The 17,403-nt window shown below is 44.9% G+C and overlaps 1 protein-coding gene and 1 long non-coding RNA gene across 3 annotated transcripts; one reads left to right on the top strand and one right to left on the bottom strand.

Moving 5' to 3' along the window:
- The first annotated feature begins 9,105 nt into the window (after nt 1-9,105).
- On the top strand, nt 9,106-14,945 carry IL20 (interleukin 20). 2 transcript variants are annotated; one of them, XM_073217028.1, is made up of 6 exons: nt 9,106-9,162; nt 11,359-11,546; nt 11,832-11,897; nt 12,012-12,164; nt 12,891-12,965; nt 13,989-14,945. In XM_073217028.1, exons 2-6 carry the CDS (start codon nt 11,388-11,390, stop codon nt 14,142-14,144), a joined length of 609 nt encoding a protein of 202 aa, XP_073073129.1. In that variant the 5' UTR covers nt 9,106-9,162; nt 11,359-11,387; the 3' UTR covers nt 14,145-14,945. The 2 variants fall into 2 exon arrangements, with proteins under 2 accessions (XP_073073129.1, XP_073073130.1); XM_073217029.1 differs by lacking the exon at nt 9,106-9,162 and adding an exon at nt 10,660-11,213.
- LOC108403023 (uncharacterized) lies at nt 13,025-14,091 on the bottom strand. The gene is made up of 3 exons (XR_001854595.3): nt 13,967-14,091; nt 13,312-13,405; nt 13,025-13,208 (listed from the first exon to the last, which is right to left on the bottom strand). It is a non-coding gene; the product is annotated as an uncharacterized lncRNA (long non-coding RNA).
- Nucleotides 14,946-17,403: the final 2,458 nt, after the last annotated feature.

Here is a 17,403-nt window from a genome sequence, read left to right as displayed (position 1 = left end):
TAAAAGCCAGACTCATTAGGACGGCCTGGAGCCCTACTAGCTGCACACACTGCCTCCCTACCTGCTGACCAAGTGCCCCACTGCTCGCCAGGGCTCGCCCTGACCCAGCCATGCCGGCCTACACCGCGTTCCTCAAGCGCACCAGGCCTGTGCTCATCTCAGAGCCTTTGAGCTTCGGAGGCATGCACATGTGTAAACTGAGGTTCTAAAAAGTCCCCCAATGCTATGCTTTAAAGGGATTAATAATCTATTCAGAGGAAGCAAGGCTGCTGGGAGAAGATTCAACGTATACGAGGTGACCTTGGGCGGACACCCATCCTGAGCCGGCTGGCCGATGGCAAGACCAGCTTTGTTTACAGCGCCTCAGAGGGGGGCACCTGCAGACCCCCTCAGGGCTTGCGCCTGCACCTGCACCCCCTTCAGTTCCTTGCTCAAAAGGCATATTGTTTAAGCATAAAACCCCCATTTCCACCTTCAGCATACTTCATACCCCTTTTCTTCTTTCCCAGCATCTTATTTTATTCTGTTCCCGACTCAGATGGAAGCTTCCAGAGGGTGAGGATAGTTTGGTTCTTCACTGACTGGCACTTTGTAGGCATTAAATTCATATTTATGGAATAAATGATCTGGATGAACTAAAACTAATAATAGCAAAGTGCTTTCTATATGTCAGGCAATAGTCTAAGAACTATACATAGTGTAGCATCATATGAATATATATATATTTTCATTTAATTCTCATGACAAGCCTGTAGAATTTCTGAGAATGAATAAGATGCAGAAGGCTACTTCAATGAATGCTAGCAATACAGAGAATGAAACCCTAAGGAGTGAACTTGGCACAGATAGGTTAAGCAACTTACCTGAAGTCACACAGCTTATAAGCAGGCAGAGCCAAGGGCTTCCAATCCTGGCAACCTGGTTCCAGAATGAACTGTAATGTCCACAACAATGTATACATGTTGAGTTCTCATTTTGGGCCAAGCAATGAGGTGGAAAATGTTCTTGTGCCTTCTCCTTTACTCTTCACCATAAACCTCTAAGGTAAAGATTATTGACCAGCCCAATTACACAGGTCAGTAAATTGCAGCAATGCACTTAGGGTCATGCAGCTAGTTGTGGACTTGGGATTCAACTCGGGGAGCCCTGCTCAAAAGCCTGGGCCCTCAGTCACAACAGAGCATAGCCTGCGCATCCTGCATGCACAAGGAGACGGAGAGGAGAAGGGCTTTATGGTACAATGCACTGCATCCACACGAAGGAATATGTCCTATCAGCGGTTGCAGAAGTGCAAGCAGGAGAGGAGTAGGGGGAGGAGGGAGCAGGGGGAGGAAGAAATATTGAGGGAGAAGCTCTCTCTCTCTTCTCCCAAGGCTCTTGCCTGTTGACTTTGCTTTGACCACTTCACTTGTCTCCCTGGGCTTTTTCTCCTTCCAGGCTTGAAGAACGTGTCCTGACCTGTTTGTAGTCCACGGCGCATCGGTTTTTGTGCTGGTGGTTTTTGTTGTTTTTGCTGTCACAGAGCTGGTGCTTAACACGTACTTGCTAAGGAACCAAGTATGAAATTCTCCCCCAGACCACACCTTCTGAGTCCTCTATCAGCCCCTAGTGGGCTTCCTGGAGAAATCTGTGGCCCTCCTTCAACTGCTAAGGTGCAAGGGCAGGGACCAAGGCTGGCACTTACCTATTGAGCTCACTCAAGCCTCTGGGGAGCAGAGGAAGTCGAAGGTCTTATCCCCAAGTGGTTAGCCAAGGTGCCGGTCAGGGGACTTGCCCAAGTCATGTGGCTGAGAGACCGCAGATCCAGATAGTGAACCCGTGTCCTGTGTTCCTGGCCCTGGTGCTCTCTGCCCTCGCTGCTGGGGAGTCACTTTGTTCTGGCCAAGACTATCTAACCCTCTGGGTGCCAGCTGTGCAGACCATTAAGCCTGGGTGTTTAAAAAGAGGCCTGGACTTGCCAGCAACAAGCCTGTGGAGTTGCACACAAATTCGTGGGTCAGCTCAGAGCCAAGAAGCTCAGGCTGACTTCTTAATGTGTCACACGATGTTCCTGGCCCAGCTGAGAGCCTGGGCTCGTCCTGGAGGGCACTCCATCCTCCTTCCAGCTTTCACAGCAAATCTCTGACAGCTGCATGGTGACAGGGCATGCTCAGAGCAGCTCTTTTAGAACCAGAACTTGCCAGAAATTTGACCAAATGGATCAAAGGATAGGCTTTTTGTGAAATCCTGGTCCTGCCACTTACTGTGTGACTTGGACAATTTGTTTACCCTGAGCCTCGGTTTCCTCATCTGTACAAATGAAGGAGACAGCTGCCTCATGCAACTGTTCCAAGGATCAAGATACCATTCACAGTACCTGTATATAGTTGAGGTATAGTAGGTGCTCATTAAAAATGTTGGTTGTTACTACTTAATGATTCTTGGCTTTTCTAATCTGATTTCCCATAAATGTTGTTTTGGGAGAAAACCTTCATCTTACATGTTTTTTAAACTAGCAAGAGAGACAAGGCAAAAGGCAGTGGCCCAGGCCAACAGTGCTTCCCTCTGGGCCTGCATCTCTAGGAGGTTCTCAGCTGAGTCCCCAATGTGGGTGTGTGCAGTTCCTGTGGCCCCAGCCAGGCTCCAAGCAGCCCTCCGGATTCTCACTGCTACTCAGACGCCCCTCCTGCAGGCTCGACCACAATCGTCCTTTCTCTAGTGCAGGCTCATCCCTGTGCAGGGCTCTCCCTTCGACTATCTGAACCTTTCTTTGCTCTCGCCTGGCACCATCGCTGGTGCAGACAAATCACTTGATACCCCCCATGCAAATGCCCGATCATTTCTGCAGGGAGGTTTGGGGGTCAGCACATCACATTTGGCCAAGGAGTCTGGGGAGGATAAATTCTTCGGTATGAACTCCAGAGTGTTCTAGAGACAAGCGCTGCACGCAGTTCTGTTGCTGAAGACAGTCAGCCCAGTCTCACACCTCTGCCATGGAACCACCTCAGTAAAGATTTGGGTGTGGTCACAGAGGCCTCTTCTGGGCAAGCACCAGGATTGATCTAGGTATCAGGGCCCTGGAAAGGGCTCAGAATCCAGCCTTCACACCAGGAGATAAATTTGTCTTTGCATGCCCCTGGTCTGGATACCTCTGTCTGGTCACTTTCCTAGGGACTCTAGGAAGACTCTGTATCTCAGTTTTTTTATTTTGAAAATGAAGACAGTAATTATACCTATCTCACGTGTTGCCTGAGGATCAAATGAGTCATTATCTCATGAAGTATTTAGTGCCTGGCATGCAGTAAGTGCTACAAACAGCGAAAGAGCCACATTCTTTCGGGGGCTGGGAATGATGTCTAATGTGAGCGTTACTGGGTATCAGAGAGCTCAGTCTCTCTGCAGGATATCAGTACATGGAAACATTCTTTGAGTTTAGTTAGGGAAATGCATCAGTAAGCAAGTCTGCTGAGCTCTTGTGATGTGTGTGATGTTGATCTAGATCCCGAGCAGGTGAGCAAAGGGAAACAGTCATTGATTCTTAGAAACAGAAAGTGTCAGAGTACAACTTCCTCAGAATGATGTTCACAGCTCATTGCATTGACCCTTTTCAACCTTCTTCAATAGCTGCTCCTACCCCACCCAGCACCCACAGGCATGCCAGCCCTCACGTACAGAAATGCTCTCTGCTCTCTGGAATTTTGTTCTATCTTCTCCAGCTGTAAGGAGTAAGGTTCCTTCTGCTCCTACCACAGTCTCTCCATTCCCAAAGCTCATAAAATCATTTGTTCTTCTAGGCCTTGCTCAAACCAGACACTCTTCAACAAACCAGCCCAGATATCCTCCTTGTCGCTCAGAAATCATCTTAACCCTCCTACCATGATATCTGTGATGAATATGGACTCTTAATTTTCTAGGAAAGACCTGATAAAAACAATCTCTTCCACCATCCCCCTAAATAGCTTCATCTTTCTCAGACTTTGTGTCACAACTGGGAAGGTATGGTTGCCACGGACCCCTTGGCACACCAGCAAAGCCTATGGAGCCTGCTTAGAATAACATCTCTAAATGCATGAAATAAAACACATAGGATTACAGAAGAAACCAGTCAAATTAAAATACAGCTATTGAAATGTGCCAATGACCATAGGTAATATATAATGAATGTGTTCCTTCGCGACTGCATTAGTTAAGATCTAGCAGCATTTTGAAATAGCAGTAAATATAAATGTTATTTTGAGGTGTCTGAAACAACTGTATGTGATACAAAATAGCTGTGATTTCTATCAGTGACAAAGTCATAAGCCCTGCTAATAATTATTATGATTTGTATTTGTCTCCTATTCTTATAACTGAAGAAACTGCTAAATTATCATTAGAGGTTAGTGAAAAGATGTGTTTTTTTCCCATATACCCTCTCCCATGGTAAGAACTCCTACTTCAGAGGGTCTGTTCCCCTATGATGCCCTGAGGTCCCCTGAGGGACCCTGAGGATCAAATGAGACATTATCTTCTGAAGTACTGAGCACCTGGGGTTCATCTGGCCCAGTGCCCACACCCAGGGGGGATCTCCATGCTAAGTTGCAGAATTTAAAGGAAAAGAACTGAGTACATCCCTGTTCTCCTGAGTGAGGAAACTTGTTAATTCGAGGCCATGCCTGGGGTTTTGTTCTCATACTCCGTGTTCAGGAGAGGCTTTCGCTGGTGGCTCCTACTTGGCAGGCAGGGAGCTGTAAGAATCAGCCAACTTTGGGGACCGAGCTATGTCAGAGGAACACTCAGGAGAAAGGATGGCAGTGAGTTGAGCTGGTTAAACACAGCATGATGGAAAAAATGCAGGAAAAGGAAATGACGTGACACTCTGGTAGGCTTTGAGGACAGGGAACTGAAAAAACGTTCCCTTTAGACAGTCAGCTGCCCCGCCCATCCCCGCCCTGCAGGAAGGTAGCAGGGGAGGCCAGCAAGGTTGCAGGGGAGCTAAGTTCCCAACACTAGATTGGGAAAGGCCTCTACCTGCCCACCCAGTGAGCTGAGGCTCTTCCTCCAGAGGAATTTGAAGGCCTATGTGTTTCCCTGGAAAGTGATGCAACCGGGCAGGAAGCCCAGATGCCAGCCACTGTGATGTCGTATAGACAGGAAAACCCTGAGCTGCCAACTCTGGACTTGCCATGGGAGACAAAGAGTGGTTGGATTTTCTTCTTGGGGTTTAGAAAATTGTTTCCTGCCTCAGAGTGGCTGATCAGAAGGAATTCTTCTTCCCCTCTCCTCTGTCCAGCTTGTTTTTATAATTACAGTGGTACTGATTACATGCTGACCCCCATTTTTGAAAACCTACTTCCTAAAGTTAGCTTGATGCATTTGTGAAATGTACCCCCTATTTCTCCACCACGGCCATATCATCCCCCAACTATTCCATCTGAGCACTAACAGTATGCCACCCACGGGGCTGCCCTTGACGACCTCATGGTTAGTACAGGGATCAGGACTTCTCTCCCCTACTCTAAGACCCTGCATGGCTCCCTATTGCCTTGAGAGGAAACCAAAGAATTACAGAATCAAAAGGCAAAGCTGAAATGGACTGAAATCATTTCATTTCCCCACAATTCACAGTTGAGGAAACTGAGGCCCAGAGAAGGGAAGTGATTTCCCCAAGACCACATAGTGGGCTGACGTAAGAGCTAGAGAATAGATTTCTAGACTCCCAGTCCAAATTCACATTCCTTGGCATGATAGTCTCGGTTCTTGATGATAAAGCCATATTTCCAGTCCCATCTCCCACTGCCCCACTCCTTGACATCTAGCTCCAGCCCAGCCAGTCCATCGGCCACGCTTCAAATGCCCTGTCACCTCATCTCCATCCTGGAAGCCCTCTCTTCCTCCTCCACTGTCCCCTGAATTTTGGCCCGTTTCAATTCTTGCTGTCCTTCAAGGCTCAGCTCAAACATTGAGCTCTTGTCTATGATTGGATGGAATTATCCCAGTGATTCAGAAACCCTGGGGGTGGTGATGGAAAGCGCTATTGTAGATGCAGTGTATTAATTTAGAGAAGTTCTCAGGGAGATGAGGGGGTCTGTCCTCATAATGGAACATCTCGCCAGGCCTCTCCCCTGTAGGGACAGAGGTAGAACTGGGAATCCTGTTCCCTGGCACCCCCATTCCCACCACTTTTCGGGGGAGGACTCACAGTTTAACACAAAGAGCATTAATTTCCAATTAGGAGATATGGAAGTCCCCGATCTGCCACTGACTCTCCTTGATTTTCATGTTGTCTCTCTGGGCCTCCACATCCTCACATCAGTATAATAGTAGAAAGATGCTATTTTTTCAGTAAGTTGTGTCACTTGCTGGCTGGGTGAACTTGGGAAAACCATTCAACCTCTAAGCTTAAGGTTCTTCATGAGGAAATTTGGTTCTAAGTCTTGCCTCATAGAGAGAATATTTAATATGTGTGTATTAAAAGGTTACTAAGAACTAGACTCCACTTAATAAAGGAGTGGATAAGATGGACAACATTATTCCATGTATTTAATGAAGGGGTGGGTAAGATGGACAAAATTCTTGCTCTAAAGCTTATGTTCTCAGTGGGATTTTATGAGAATTGGATTAGAATATGGATATAATATATGTAATAAAATGTTTGCATTATATGTTATACATATTGCATATATGATGATTACAATGTATAGAGCATTTAGTATGTAGACCCAGGTACTGGGCACAGGATACTGTATATGTTAGCGTTACCATAGTAGTTATCAGGTTGAATCATATGACTGCCAATACCAGACCAGACTTGACCTACAATAGATGGAAATTGTGTGTGGTTCAACCTAGCAATATTTTTCTACTATCCTTGACTCCTCCTCCTGAGCCTACACAGTCAGTCTCCAAATGGTTTTAAAATGTATTTAAATTATCTTAAGTTCACCCACATCACATCTCTCTCTCTCTATTGCTGCTAGTTCAGGCCACAATTGAATCTCTCTCTGGGATGACTGCAATAGTCAGTCTCCCTTCTTTTAATTTCAACGGCTTCAAGTAGATTTCTATCTAATCTTGTTGCTCCTTGCCAAAATTTTTCATAACTCCTTGTTTTTGGATGAAGTCCAAACTCCTTAATGGGACTGCTATTACTTCTGACCTCAAACCAGCTTTATCTTTTATGCTCATCTCCCCATCTTTTTATCTGGCTCTAATTTTAGGCTGTTTGGTGATTACTAATTGTTTCATATCTCTCCAATTTTGACTTTGGCCGAGCCTGAGCTCCTGTGGCCTCAGGGTATAATATAAAATAAAGAAGAACAATTTTAAATCAGTATGCTCATGCAGTAATCAATTTTAACTGATCACCTACCAGACGCCATTGAGTGCTGTGTGCATGAAGATGAACAAGCTCTCAGGCTGGTGGGGGTTACAGATATGCAACCAAAAAATTGCCACTGAGTCTCATAAGTAAAAAGGAATATATACAAGGTAAAGCAGAGGTCCACAGGTGGGAGGGTCCAATTTTGCTTGGGAAATGGGGGTGGAGAGAGAGAGAGGTTAGGGTGAGGCAGGGAAGGTTTTATAGAGGAGGTGAGTTGAATTGGTGTCTGTACAGAGTATGGAATGGGATCTATTCAATAGATTTTAAAGTATTTTGATACTTAGGAAAGGAGAGACTAGATTATTAAAATTGGGATCACCCATAAAGTTTGATCATTACAGCTAACTTAACAAAGCAATTGGGTTCTTCTTGGTCAATGGAGAAGAATTGACTGGTATGGGAGCAGCTTATAGTTTCTGGAAGTCTTGATTTCAAGTATTCTTGCCAGACCATGTTTCTCAATGTTACTTTTATCATGGTTATGATGATCATGAGAAATTGTTTACTTAGCATCAATGATGGAAAAATAGGCATGAGCTCAAGAGATACTTAGATGAGATATTCACACATATTTTCAATATGTATCAAGCATTACAATGAAACATTTTGGTCTTCATTTTCAATGAACTTTAGGAAGACATTTAAAAAAAAGTGTCCTGCATCTTTCTGTGTTGACAGATTGCAACCACACAGGTGGGTGCAAAGATTTAATGATATGGGTAACGGTTGAACCACTATGTTGTATATTTGAAACCAACATAAGATTGTATATCAGTGATACTTCAATAAAGAAAAGAAAGGAAATTTTCAAAGAAGAGTGTTCTGATCCAAAAGATAGAAAAAGCAAAGAATCACAGTAGCATTGAATATTGGAACTGGAAAAGATCTTATACACGATCTATTCTATTGTTTACATTGTATTACTACATAAACTGAAATCCAGAAAGATAAAATAGCATGCCAAAATGATCCTGTGAGTTATAGAATCCTGGACTCAAACACAGGGCTTCAGAACCTTAGATATTAAGTAGCAAAGAATTTAAAAATGAATATATTGTAATCTCTACTATATTGACAGGTTTCAGTGTATTGCTTGTAGTTAATCTCAGTGGATCTGGTTTAATCTTGTCTAGAAGTGTGCTCTCACCTGGAGATTAGTCCCTGTCTAAGAGAATCTGTGGTATCCTTAGGGAGAAAAAGCTAAAGCACGTGAAACAGAGGGCAACATGAGACAATCCCTTGTATCCAAGAAAAATCTGCTTTTGGAAGCCAGACGGGGGAAGGGACTGGTGTGGGCTCTACTAGATCAGGAATAAAGAATTGGGGTCCACTCTTTAGTGATAATAGAGGAAGATAAAAGTGGCCACTGTTGGGGAGAAATGGTGGGAACAGCAAAACCAAAGGAGAAACAGCAGGAGGGGGCCCACAATGTCTGGCTTTCAGGAGAGGGGGCTAGCATCTCCTGGAATTCTCTTCCAGTCCTGTAATGCAGTGATCTTTTCTGTCCTAATTACCATTTGATCTTCCTTCTGGAAGGGAGCCAGAAAGACGCACAACCTTTATCATTCAAAGATTAGCCAATAATCACCTAAATGCTTCTCAGAGGCTTCTTAGGGGAGGAAGGTGTTAAGGTAACCCCGCCTGAAACGAGGCTGCCTTAGAATGGAAGGGAGTGTGATGCCACCAGAGAAATTCCAGGGGAGTTTCATCTGTCACCTGCTGGTGCTCACTTCCTTCATGTGCCATATTTAAGTAACTGGGAGCCTCTTGCTTTAGGCAGACTCCCAGGAGCCCAGGGCAGCAGCGCTTCCTGAGTTCAGGTAAGAAGAGTTCCCTCCCTCTACACTATTCACACAGTCCTGGGCATCTACCCAGTTCTTCTGATCACTTGCCCAGGTGTGCTCAGGGCCACATCTGAAGAAGCCCTTTCCATGTAGACAGAATATCCTAGAGGGTCAGGAGTCATTATGTCTACCTTTGTACTCCAGCACCTAGCATGGCACTCAAGATACTGGGGGCTCAGCAAATGCTGACTCAACTGTTAAATTTAGCATGTATTTACTAGACATCCACTATATTCAAGTCAATCAACATCATTCTCTATTTAAAATGAATTGCTCACTCATTCTGTGCTAGGTGTATAAATTGCACATCATTTTATTTAAATATCAAAACTAGTTTCTGGGGTAATTTTAATTATCACCATTTTGGGGCTAAGAAAACAAAACAGGTACATTGACTTGTTCAAGGTCACATACAGGTAGGGTGACTAACTCATTCAGGTTTACCAATGACTTTTCTAGTATTTCTTGTTGTTTTTTTATTTTGGTATCATTAATATACAATCACATGAGCAACATTGTGGTTACTAGATTCCCCCCATTATCTAGTCTCCACCACATACCCCATTACAGTCACTGTCCATCAGCGTAGTAAGATGCTATAGAGTCACTACTTGTCTTCTCTGTGCTATACTGCCTTCCCAGTGCACCCCCATCCTGCCTACGTTATGTGTGCTAATTGTAATGCCCCTTATTCCCTTTATCCCTCCCTTCTCACCCCCCGCCCCCAGTCCCTTTCCCTTTGGTAACTGTTAGTCCCTTCTTGGGTTCTGTGAGTCTGCTGCTGTTTTGTTCCTTCAGTTTTTGCTTTGTTCTTATGCTCCACAGATGAGTGAAATCATTTGATACTTGTCTTTCTCCACCTGGCTTATTTCACTGAGCATAAAACTCTCTATCTTCATCCATGTTGTTGCAAATGGTAGGATCTGTTTTCTTCTTATGGGTAAATAATATTCCATTGTGTATATGTACCACCTCTTCTTTACCATTCATCTACTTACTTTTCTAATTTAAAACTGAAAATCCTGTGTCCTGGGACTCCCCTCAGTCCTGGACAAACAGAGACAACCTACACTGATGGCAACTTGTCGCAAATGTGGCTCAATATGGCAGTGTGAGATTCTGTCTTTACTTAAAATGTTGATATATTGTGCATCATAGGTTTCTTTCATTCATTTTGATATTGCATTAAAATAGTGCTTGATTACTGAGACCTTAAATATTGTGCCCGAGTTAAGTGCTTTCACCCTCCTCATTCTAATCTCAGCCCTTCATCATTTTACCTAAAAACTCAGCAGACACGACCAAGTGCTCTCTTACAAAGCAGCCTCACCGCAAGAGGGAATGAGTTCCATCTCTGTCTTTCTTTGGGGATCACTTATTAAGCCTTTGGCCTGAGTTGCAGAGTAGTGTACTCCTGGATTCTACCCCAGTGTGCTTGACCACAGTCTTCCTGTAGAGGGTGCTGTTGAGCCCAGAACCCTGGAGGGAAGAGAAGTGTTAGGTGGAATCGGGCTGATTGCCCATCAGATCTTGTCTTTTCCTGGCAATAGGACTGCTATGAAATCATTGACTTTCTATTTGCCTTTGGGGCTGAAATAAATTTATTATCCCCAAATAACCCATCTGATCCCAGACAAATGCTGATCAGGGCTAAGCTTCTCTGCCCTGGGGGTGGCCATAAAATCCACACAATTATCCCCACGTGTTTTTAGTGGCTCAGCAACAGCAACAGATGTTCTGTTTTCCCCCTGTTCCTCTGCACATTTAAGGAGACCACAAGGGTGAGCTGCACTGGCATTCTGGAAGGAAAAATTCTATACGTCAATTTGCCAAAACAAGTTTTGACATTTTCCCTGAAGTGTAATCCTCTACTCACTTCAAATGCGTGCTGCTCCGGGCCTTACCTGCTGGGCAATGACGATAGGGTTGGGATGGGGACAGAATAAAGGAGCCGGGACCCGTTGTACCAACTCACACTCAGACCTGAGCAAGGACCAGAAGACTTCTGTTCCAGGAGACTCCTCAGAGTAAGTTAGATGTTAGATGCACGGGCCTGACATCGGAAACCATCGGAAACCACCTGGAGGAGGCATGTCCCTGGTGACTGGATCGGCTTCTTAATACATGAGATGGGGTAATCAGTAAATTTTGCTCTTTCCTTTCAATTCTTAGCTCCTGTGGTCTCCAGATTCTGGCACAAGATGAAATGCCCTGGTCTTCCCTTCTGCCTTCTCTCTGCTGTGTTTTACCTCTTCTGGACACCTTCGGCTGGGCTAAAGACACTCCATTTGGGAAGCTGTGTGATCACCGCAAACCTTCAGGAAATGCGAAATGGCTTTTCTGGGATACGAGACAGTGCGGTATGCGAGTCAGGGCCTCCCCCCACCTCCTGGCTGCCTCTTCCTTTCTCTGCTTGTCTTTCTCTGGCCCCTGGCAGCTTGGCAGTGTGATCACACGAAGAGGCCAGCTGGGGACTCCCTACCAGGAGAATGCATTCCCAGGAAACATCTGTAGCCCGTAATTTAAGTGTTTTGGAAAGAGACACTGCCCACTGGGCTGGGTCAAGGAGGGGGTGGGACGTCTTGATGTCTAGACACTGGCAGCCATCACTGACCTATCCTTTCTTGCCTTGCCTTCTTCCAAAGCAAGCCGAAGATGAAATCATTGACATCAGAATCTTGAGGAAGACCGAGTCTTTGCAGAATACAAAGGTATGCGCCCGGCCAGTCTGAGCTCTGGGAGAAGTATGCGTCGGGGGATCTCCATCCCCTGGGGTCTTGCCCCTGGACACCCTCCGCCTACCAACACACTAGTCTTCTTTACAGCCTGCAGGTCAGTGCTGCGTCCTCCGCCACATACTGAGACTCTACCTGGACAGGACATTCAAATACTATCAGACCCCTGACCACCATATCCTTCGGAAGATCAGCAGTCTTGCCAACTCTTTTCTTATGATCAAGAAGGACCTCCGGCTCTGTGTGAGTAAAGGTCTTGGGTAAAAAGACCCATCGCAGTGCATAGTTTCAGTGACTTAGCAACCAAGCCCCTTCTCACCCCTGTTTAATGGATGGAAAAAGCTGGGTGCAAAAGTTCTAATAATCTATGCTGCGCCATGTGACTAGGTAATAAGAACTCAGGATTATTGACTTTTAGGTATATGCTCCATGCTAAAAGTCTAAGGAATTATAAAATGCTAGCTATTTGATATTAGTGATAATTGCCCATTTACAAAATTACACTTTTCCTGTAGATGATGTATCTTACAGTGTAATGATGCGTCCCATGTCCAAACAGCCAATCAGCAGACCACTGAACTCTTTCTCAAGTTAGGGCCTGAATAGGATTTAGGAATCCAATTCTCTCTTCCCCTGGGGGCTCTCTGGGAGGGATCTAGATTAGAGCTGGGGCTGGGGGTGCAGGCCAGCTTTGATACAGTGGTCACAAGCCCCTCCAGTGTCCCCTGGTTCTAAAAAGAAGCAGAGGTATTTGAGCCAAAAAGCTGGCTTCCCCTTCTAGCTGATGGCTAGTGTAATGATCCCAAATGATGAGGTTTGAAAAGACTTTTCCATAGGAACAGAGTATCTACAGGAACAGAGGTGAAAGAGTAGAGGTCCCCCTTACTTCTTGTCCATGGCAAGGGCAGAAAATCAGAACGTTTAATCATCATTAAACAAAAATCTATCATTCTTTGGCATTTCTTTCAGCATGCCCATATGACATGCCCTTGCGGGGATGAAGCAATGGAGAAATACAGCCAGATTCTGAGTCACTTCGAAGAGGTACATGCAATTTTGACTTGGCTGGGAGGGTGTGTTTCTGCAGCTGAGATGGTGGGATGAGTATTCATACTGTAGCTCTCAGGTCCATAGCCCTCTGAGGTCATGCGGACTGTTCCTCTGCTCTAACCAGGGGATGCCCACCCAGGCTCTTAAAAGAGTGTGATCTCTGGAAGATGCTCTGGGAATCAAGAGGGAATGGCCATGATTCCATCAAGTCACTCCAGAGACATGCAGTTCTTCAAGCTGCATAAACAAGAGGCAATAATTTCCAACATTCATGTAGTTACACAAACCCTCAAAGACAGTCACACAGTGTCACACATGCTGGTGCCATACTGTTTCTCACCTTAATGTTTTTGCATGTCTTTGGGGAAGCCTGGAGTCCACTCTTCACTAACACCAACTCATCCTTGGAGACGAGGCATAGTCTTCAAGGCATCCTGAAACATAGGCATCCCCTCCAGGAAGGTCCTGGCTCCTTCTGTCTGAGTTACTAACTCTATCATTCCACAGAAACTCCATCATCTGTTCAATTCCCCGCATCTGCCTCTCTCCCTCCCTTGACTGTGAGTTCCCTGTAGGTGGGGATTGTGCCATTCGCCTCTGAGTACCCAGCCAGCCCTATGCTTAGCATAAATATCTCTTCAGTCTAAGTATGCTCAACCCTTATACACACACACACACACACACACACACACACACACACACACACACACACACTCCTTTCTTTAAAAAGCCCAGTCTCGTTAGTTTAATCCTATGATTCAAAAGGCTTGGGTTGCCATCCCAGTTCTGCTACCCCTGAGCCCTCAGTTTCCCCAAGTACGACTAGGGTGATGGACTCGGTGATTTTCCTTCCTCTGTGAGCTCTTTGGGTTCCATAACTTCTTTCAAGCTCTTCATTTTGAAAAGAATGTTGTTGCCTTTAGTGCCCCAGGAGACCTCCCATGAAAGGAGAGGATTAGAGCTGCGTCCACATTGTCGCCTTATGAATTACTCACCACATATGTGTGTGTCTTTCAGCTTACGCCTCACGCAGCCGCGGTGAAGGCTTTGGGGGAGCTAGACATTCTCCTGCAGTGGATGGAGGAGATGGAATCAGAGGAAGTACGGAATAATGACGCTGCTCAGGGTATCCCTGGCCAAGGGTCCCAGACCTCCGTACCTGCAGAAGCATGACCCTGAATCACCACCTCTTTGTTCTATAGTCTAGTGCTGGTCACTGTGTATACTATTTACTTATTATTTGTGTCCTTGTTGTGGTTGTTTTTATGCATTCCCACTCTTAATCTAGACCAAGGTTTTATAAGATTTTGGTAATACCTTTTCTACCGCTGGGTATATTTATTACTTAATATATTTATTTATTTTTTTCTATTTAACTTATTTATTTTTATACTTGATGATAAGATTTAAAGAAATTCACAGATTATATTTATAACCTGACTAGAGCAGGTTTTCATGCAGTAAATAAACCCTCTAAATTCTAGAGGAATGGCTAGAGGCGTCATGCATTGTTATTAAATTAAGGACATGTCTATGGCTGCCAATGTTCTGTGAGACATTTAAAATTGGATCAATGGCTACTGAGTGGAGGTTGTGGAAGAAGAAGTTCTGATGAGAAATTGTCTCACAATTACTGATCCTTCCCTTCCCCCTTCCCCACCAAGCCCGTGCATGTTTATCTCCCAGCTATGGAGTTCTGTATGGCCAAAATGCATTTCTACGAATAAAGTCTTCTTTGCATAATATCTGGAGTTGGAAAGTGCTTCGAGAGCAGAAATGATGAAGGGGGTGAGCTTGAATCCATATTACACGGGGCCCTCTTGTCCTTTGGGGAAGCAAGGTGTAGGTGGGCACCTGGGTCTTCTCTCTCCTACCGAATGCACTCCCCGCTCTTAATTCCCTCCCATCTGTGATCCCACAGCTCAGCCCTCCACATAGAGGGACTGTGCCCAAGTGAGGGGCATCAGTCATGCCTGCTTGTACCTCATTGGCTTTGAACACTGTCCTTTCTGTACCCCGGTTTTCTTTCTCACTTTAGGTTCTCTCGCTTTTGCATCAGCAGTCTTGATTGTAACACAAATTACAATGGGCCAGAGGCTCTATTATGAGGTTGAAGAACACACAGGTACAAAGTGCAGTTATGAGTATGGGAAAGAGGACAGTAGAGTGGGGTAGTGTTGAGCCCCCCTTTGTGGCCTTCCCAGTTTGGATTCTGGCCAGCTTCGTGGCTAAGTTGTTCCTGGGTCAATTCTTTATGACCAAATACATCAGCGTCCTCTTTCTAGGCCCCTCTCATGCTGAGCTTCCCTGGGCTCTAAGAGCCAGAATTCTGGCCTGGGTTGCTTGCCTTCTTCCTCCCCCCCTCACTGTGAACTGGACACCCAATTCGGGAGTCTGATCTTCACAGTTTCAGGAGCAGCGGACCGAGGCTGGTAGCCTGGCTCCCACACTGGCTTCCCTTACTGCCACTGGTTTCCGCTCCCAGTCCTCAGCCTGGGCCCTGATGAAGTTTAAATAACTTTTGAATTCTCATTGTACAAGCAGCAATTACCCAACAGAGAAAATTTGGAAAATATAGGGAAACATAACAAAATAAATAAAAATCACCCATAATCTTATCACCCACAGTTAGCTACTCTTAAACACTTAGTGGCACTTTTTCCAGATCTTTTTTCTTGCATTCAAGTCATGACTGAACCCTTATTACCCGAGTAATTTGGGCTGTAAAGCTTAAGCTTCTTGCAGTGTAATTTCTTCCTCTGGAAAGCAGGATGATGATAATGTTTACCTTTCAGGACGATGGAGGAGATAGTCTTTTATGTTCCTTTGAAAACAAGGCATTTTCTGCTTTCACATTCTGCATATCATCACCCATTTCCACCAGATTTTTACCCCATCTCATCCTTCTTCTATCATATTTTCCAGTTGCATGTCTCCTGGTTTTCTCTGACCCAGTCTGACAAACAATTTGGCTTCAACTCTCAGTGAACTGTTGAGAAACCAACTCTGCTGAACTCAGTTCTAAAATTAGAACACTTCCTTCTTCCGTGAGCCATTGAATGGCAATAAGGAGTCCAGTTTTACCTGCCAAGGATGTGCGTCTCCCATCTGGGTGTATCTCAGGTTGACCCACAGAGTTGACCCCAGAAGAGCGTTTTTGAGTCTTCTGATGTCTGGGCCACGGGAGCTCCACGTTACCATGTTACCACTGACTTGTTACCTCTGTGCCTGCCTATTCCTCCCCCTCACGGGGCCTGTCTTCTCCTCTAAGACCTTTGTCTCCTATCTGCCTGACCTACTATAGTACCAATAATGGGAAATTCATAACCAATAATGATCAAGCTAGATTGGGGGCTAAGGGAAAATTCATGAAGGTGGGTCACTGAGGGAAAGACCCTAAAGAATGGTGTATGATTGTCACTTCCAATGTCAATAATTAAAATGATTGTTGTCACGTACTAAGTACTTATCATGCGCCAGACACTGCACTGGGAACTTTGTATACATTATTTAATCCTTAGGACAACCTTGTGAGGTAAGTGATATTACTGCCAGTTTGCAAGTGATAAGGGGTTCAGAGATACTAAATAACTTGTGCAAGCATAGAAACAAAAGTTGGAAGTGGGCACCCTGATACCACAGCCCTGTACGCTTTCCCAGTCTGCTGTCCTCATTCCCAACAGTGGCATCTTGTGTTCAGAAGCACAGTAGGAAGGAAAAACGAGCTTTGGCTTCACAGAGACATGAGTGTAAATCCCGACTCTGACACTCACTATCTTGGGCAGGTGACCTAACTATCCTCAGTTTCTTCACCTGCAAAGTGGGGATTATCCTGCTTAACACACTGGGTTGATGTGAGGACTGAATGAGGTTGTCCTAGTGAACTTGTACAAGAACCTATTATGTATCAAGTACTGTTCTAAGTGTGTGGCAAGGGTCAGCTCACTTAATTTGCACAAAAGCACTACAATTCAGGTGCCATTATTATTCCCGTTTTACAGATGAGGAAACTGAAGACCAGAAAAATCCAGTATCTTGTTCAAGACCACGCAGCTAACAATGGTGGACATAAAATGTGAATACAGTAGGCAGACTAGAGAACCATGCATTTTACCACTTCACTTTGTTGGCTGGCTGGAATGCCCGGAACATAGGGAGCACGTACTTGATCAATAAAGTCTTTGCATAGATCAGTGGTTCTGCCTGGAGAGGAAAGTGGTGCACATTCCTGCTAAGCTGTAGCACGAGCTATAAATTCCTGGTGCAGCTTATCTCGAAATCTGTATTGAACTTCATTTTTTCCCTGGGTCTAATCTTGGTCTCCTCAACAAGCAGAATGTAAGTTCTTTTGGACAAGGTAAATTTGCTAAACCTCAGGTTGGCCTCCTATCAGCTCTGGTTATTCTTAGCTGTTAGACTTTTTAATAAGCCA

This window comes from Manis javanica, chromosome 11 (assembly GCF_040802235.1).
Source record: "Manis javanica isolate MJ-LG chromosome 11, MJ_LKY, whole genome shotgun sequence".
Classification (NCBI taxonomy): Eukaryota; Metazoa; Chordata; class Mammalia; order Pholidota; family Manidae; genus Manis; species Manis javanica.
The sequence above is the reverse complement of the archived record's forward strand: the minus strand, read 5'-3'. Positions and strand labels throughout refer to the sequence as shown.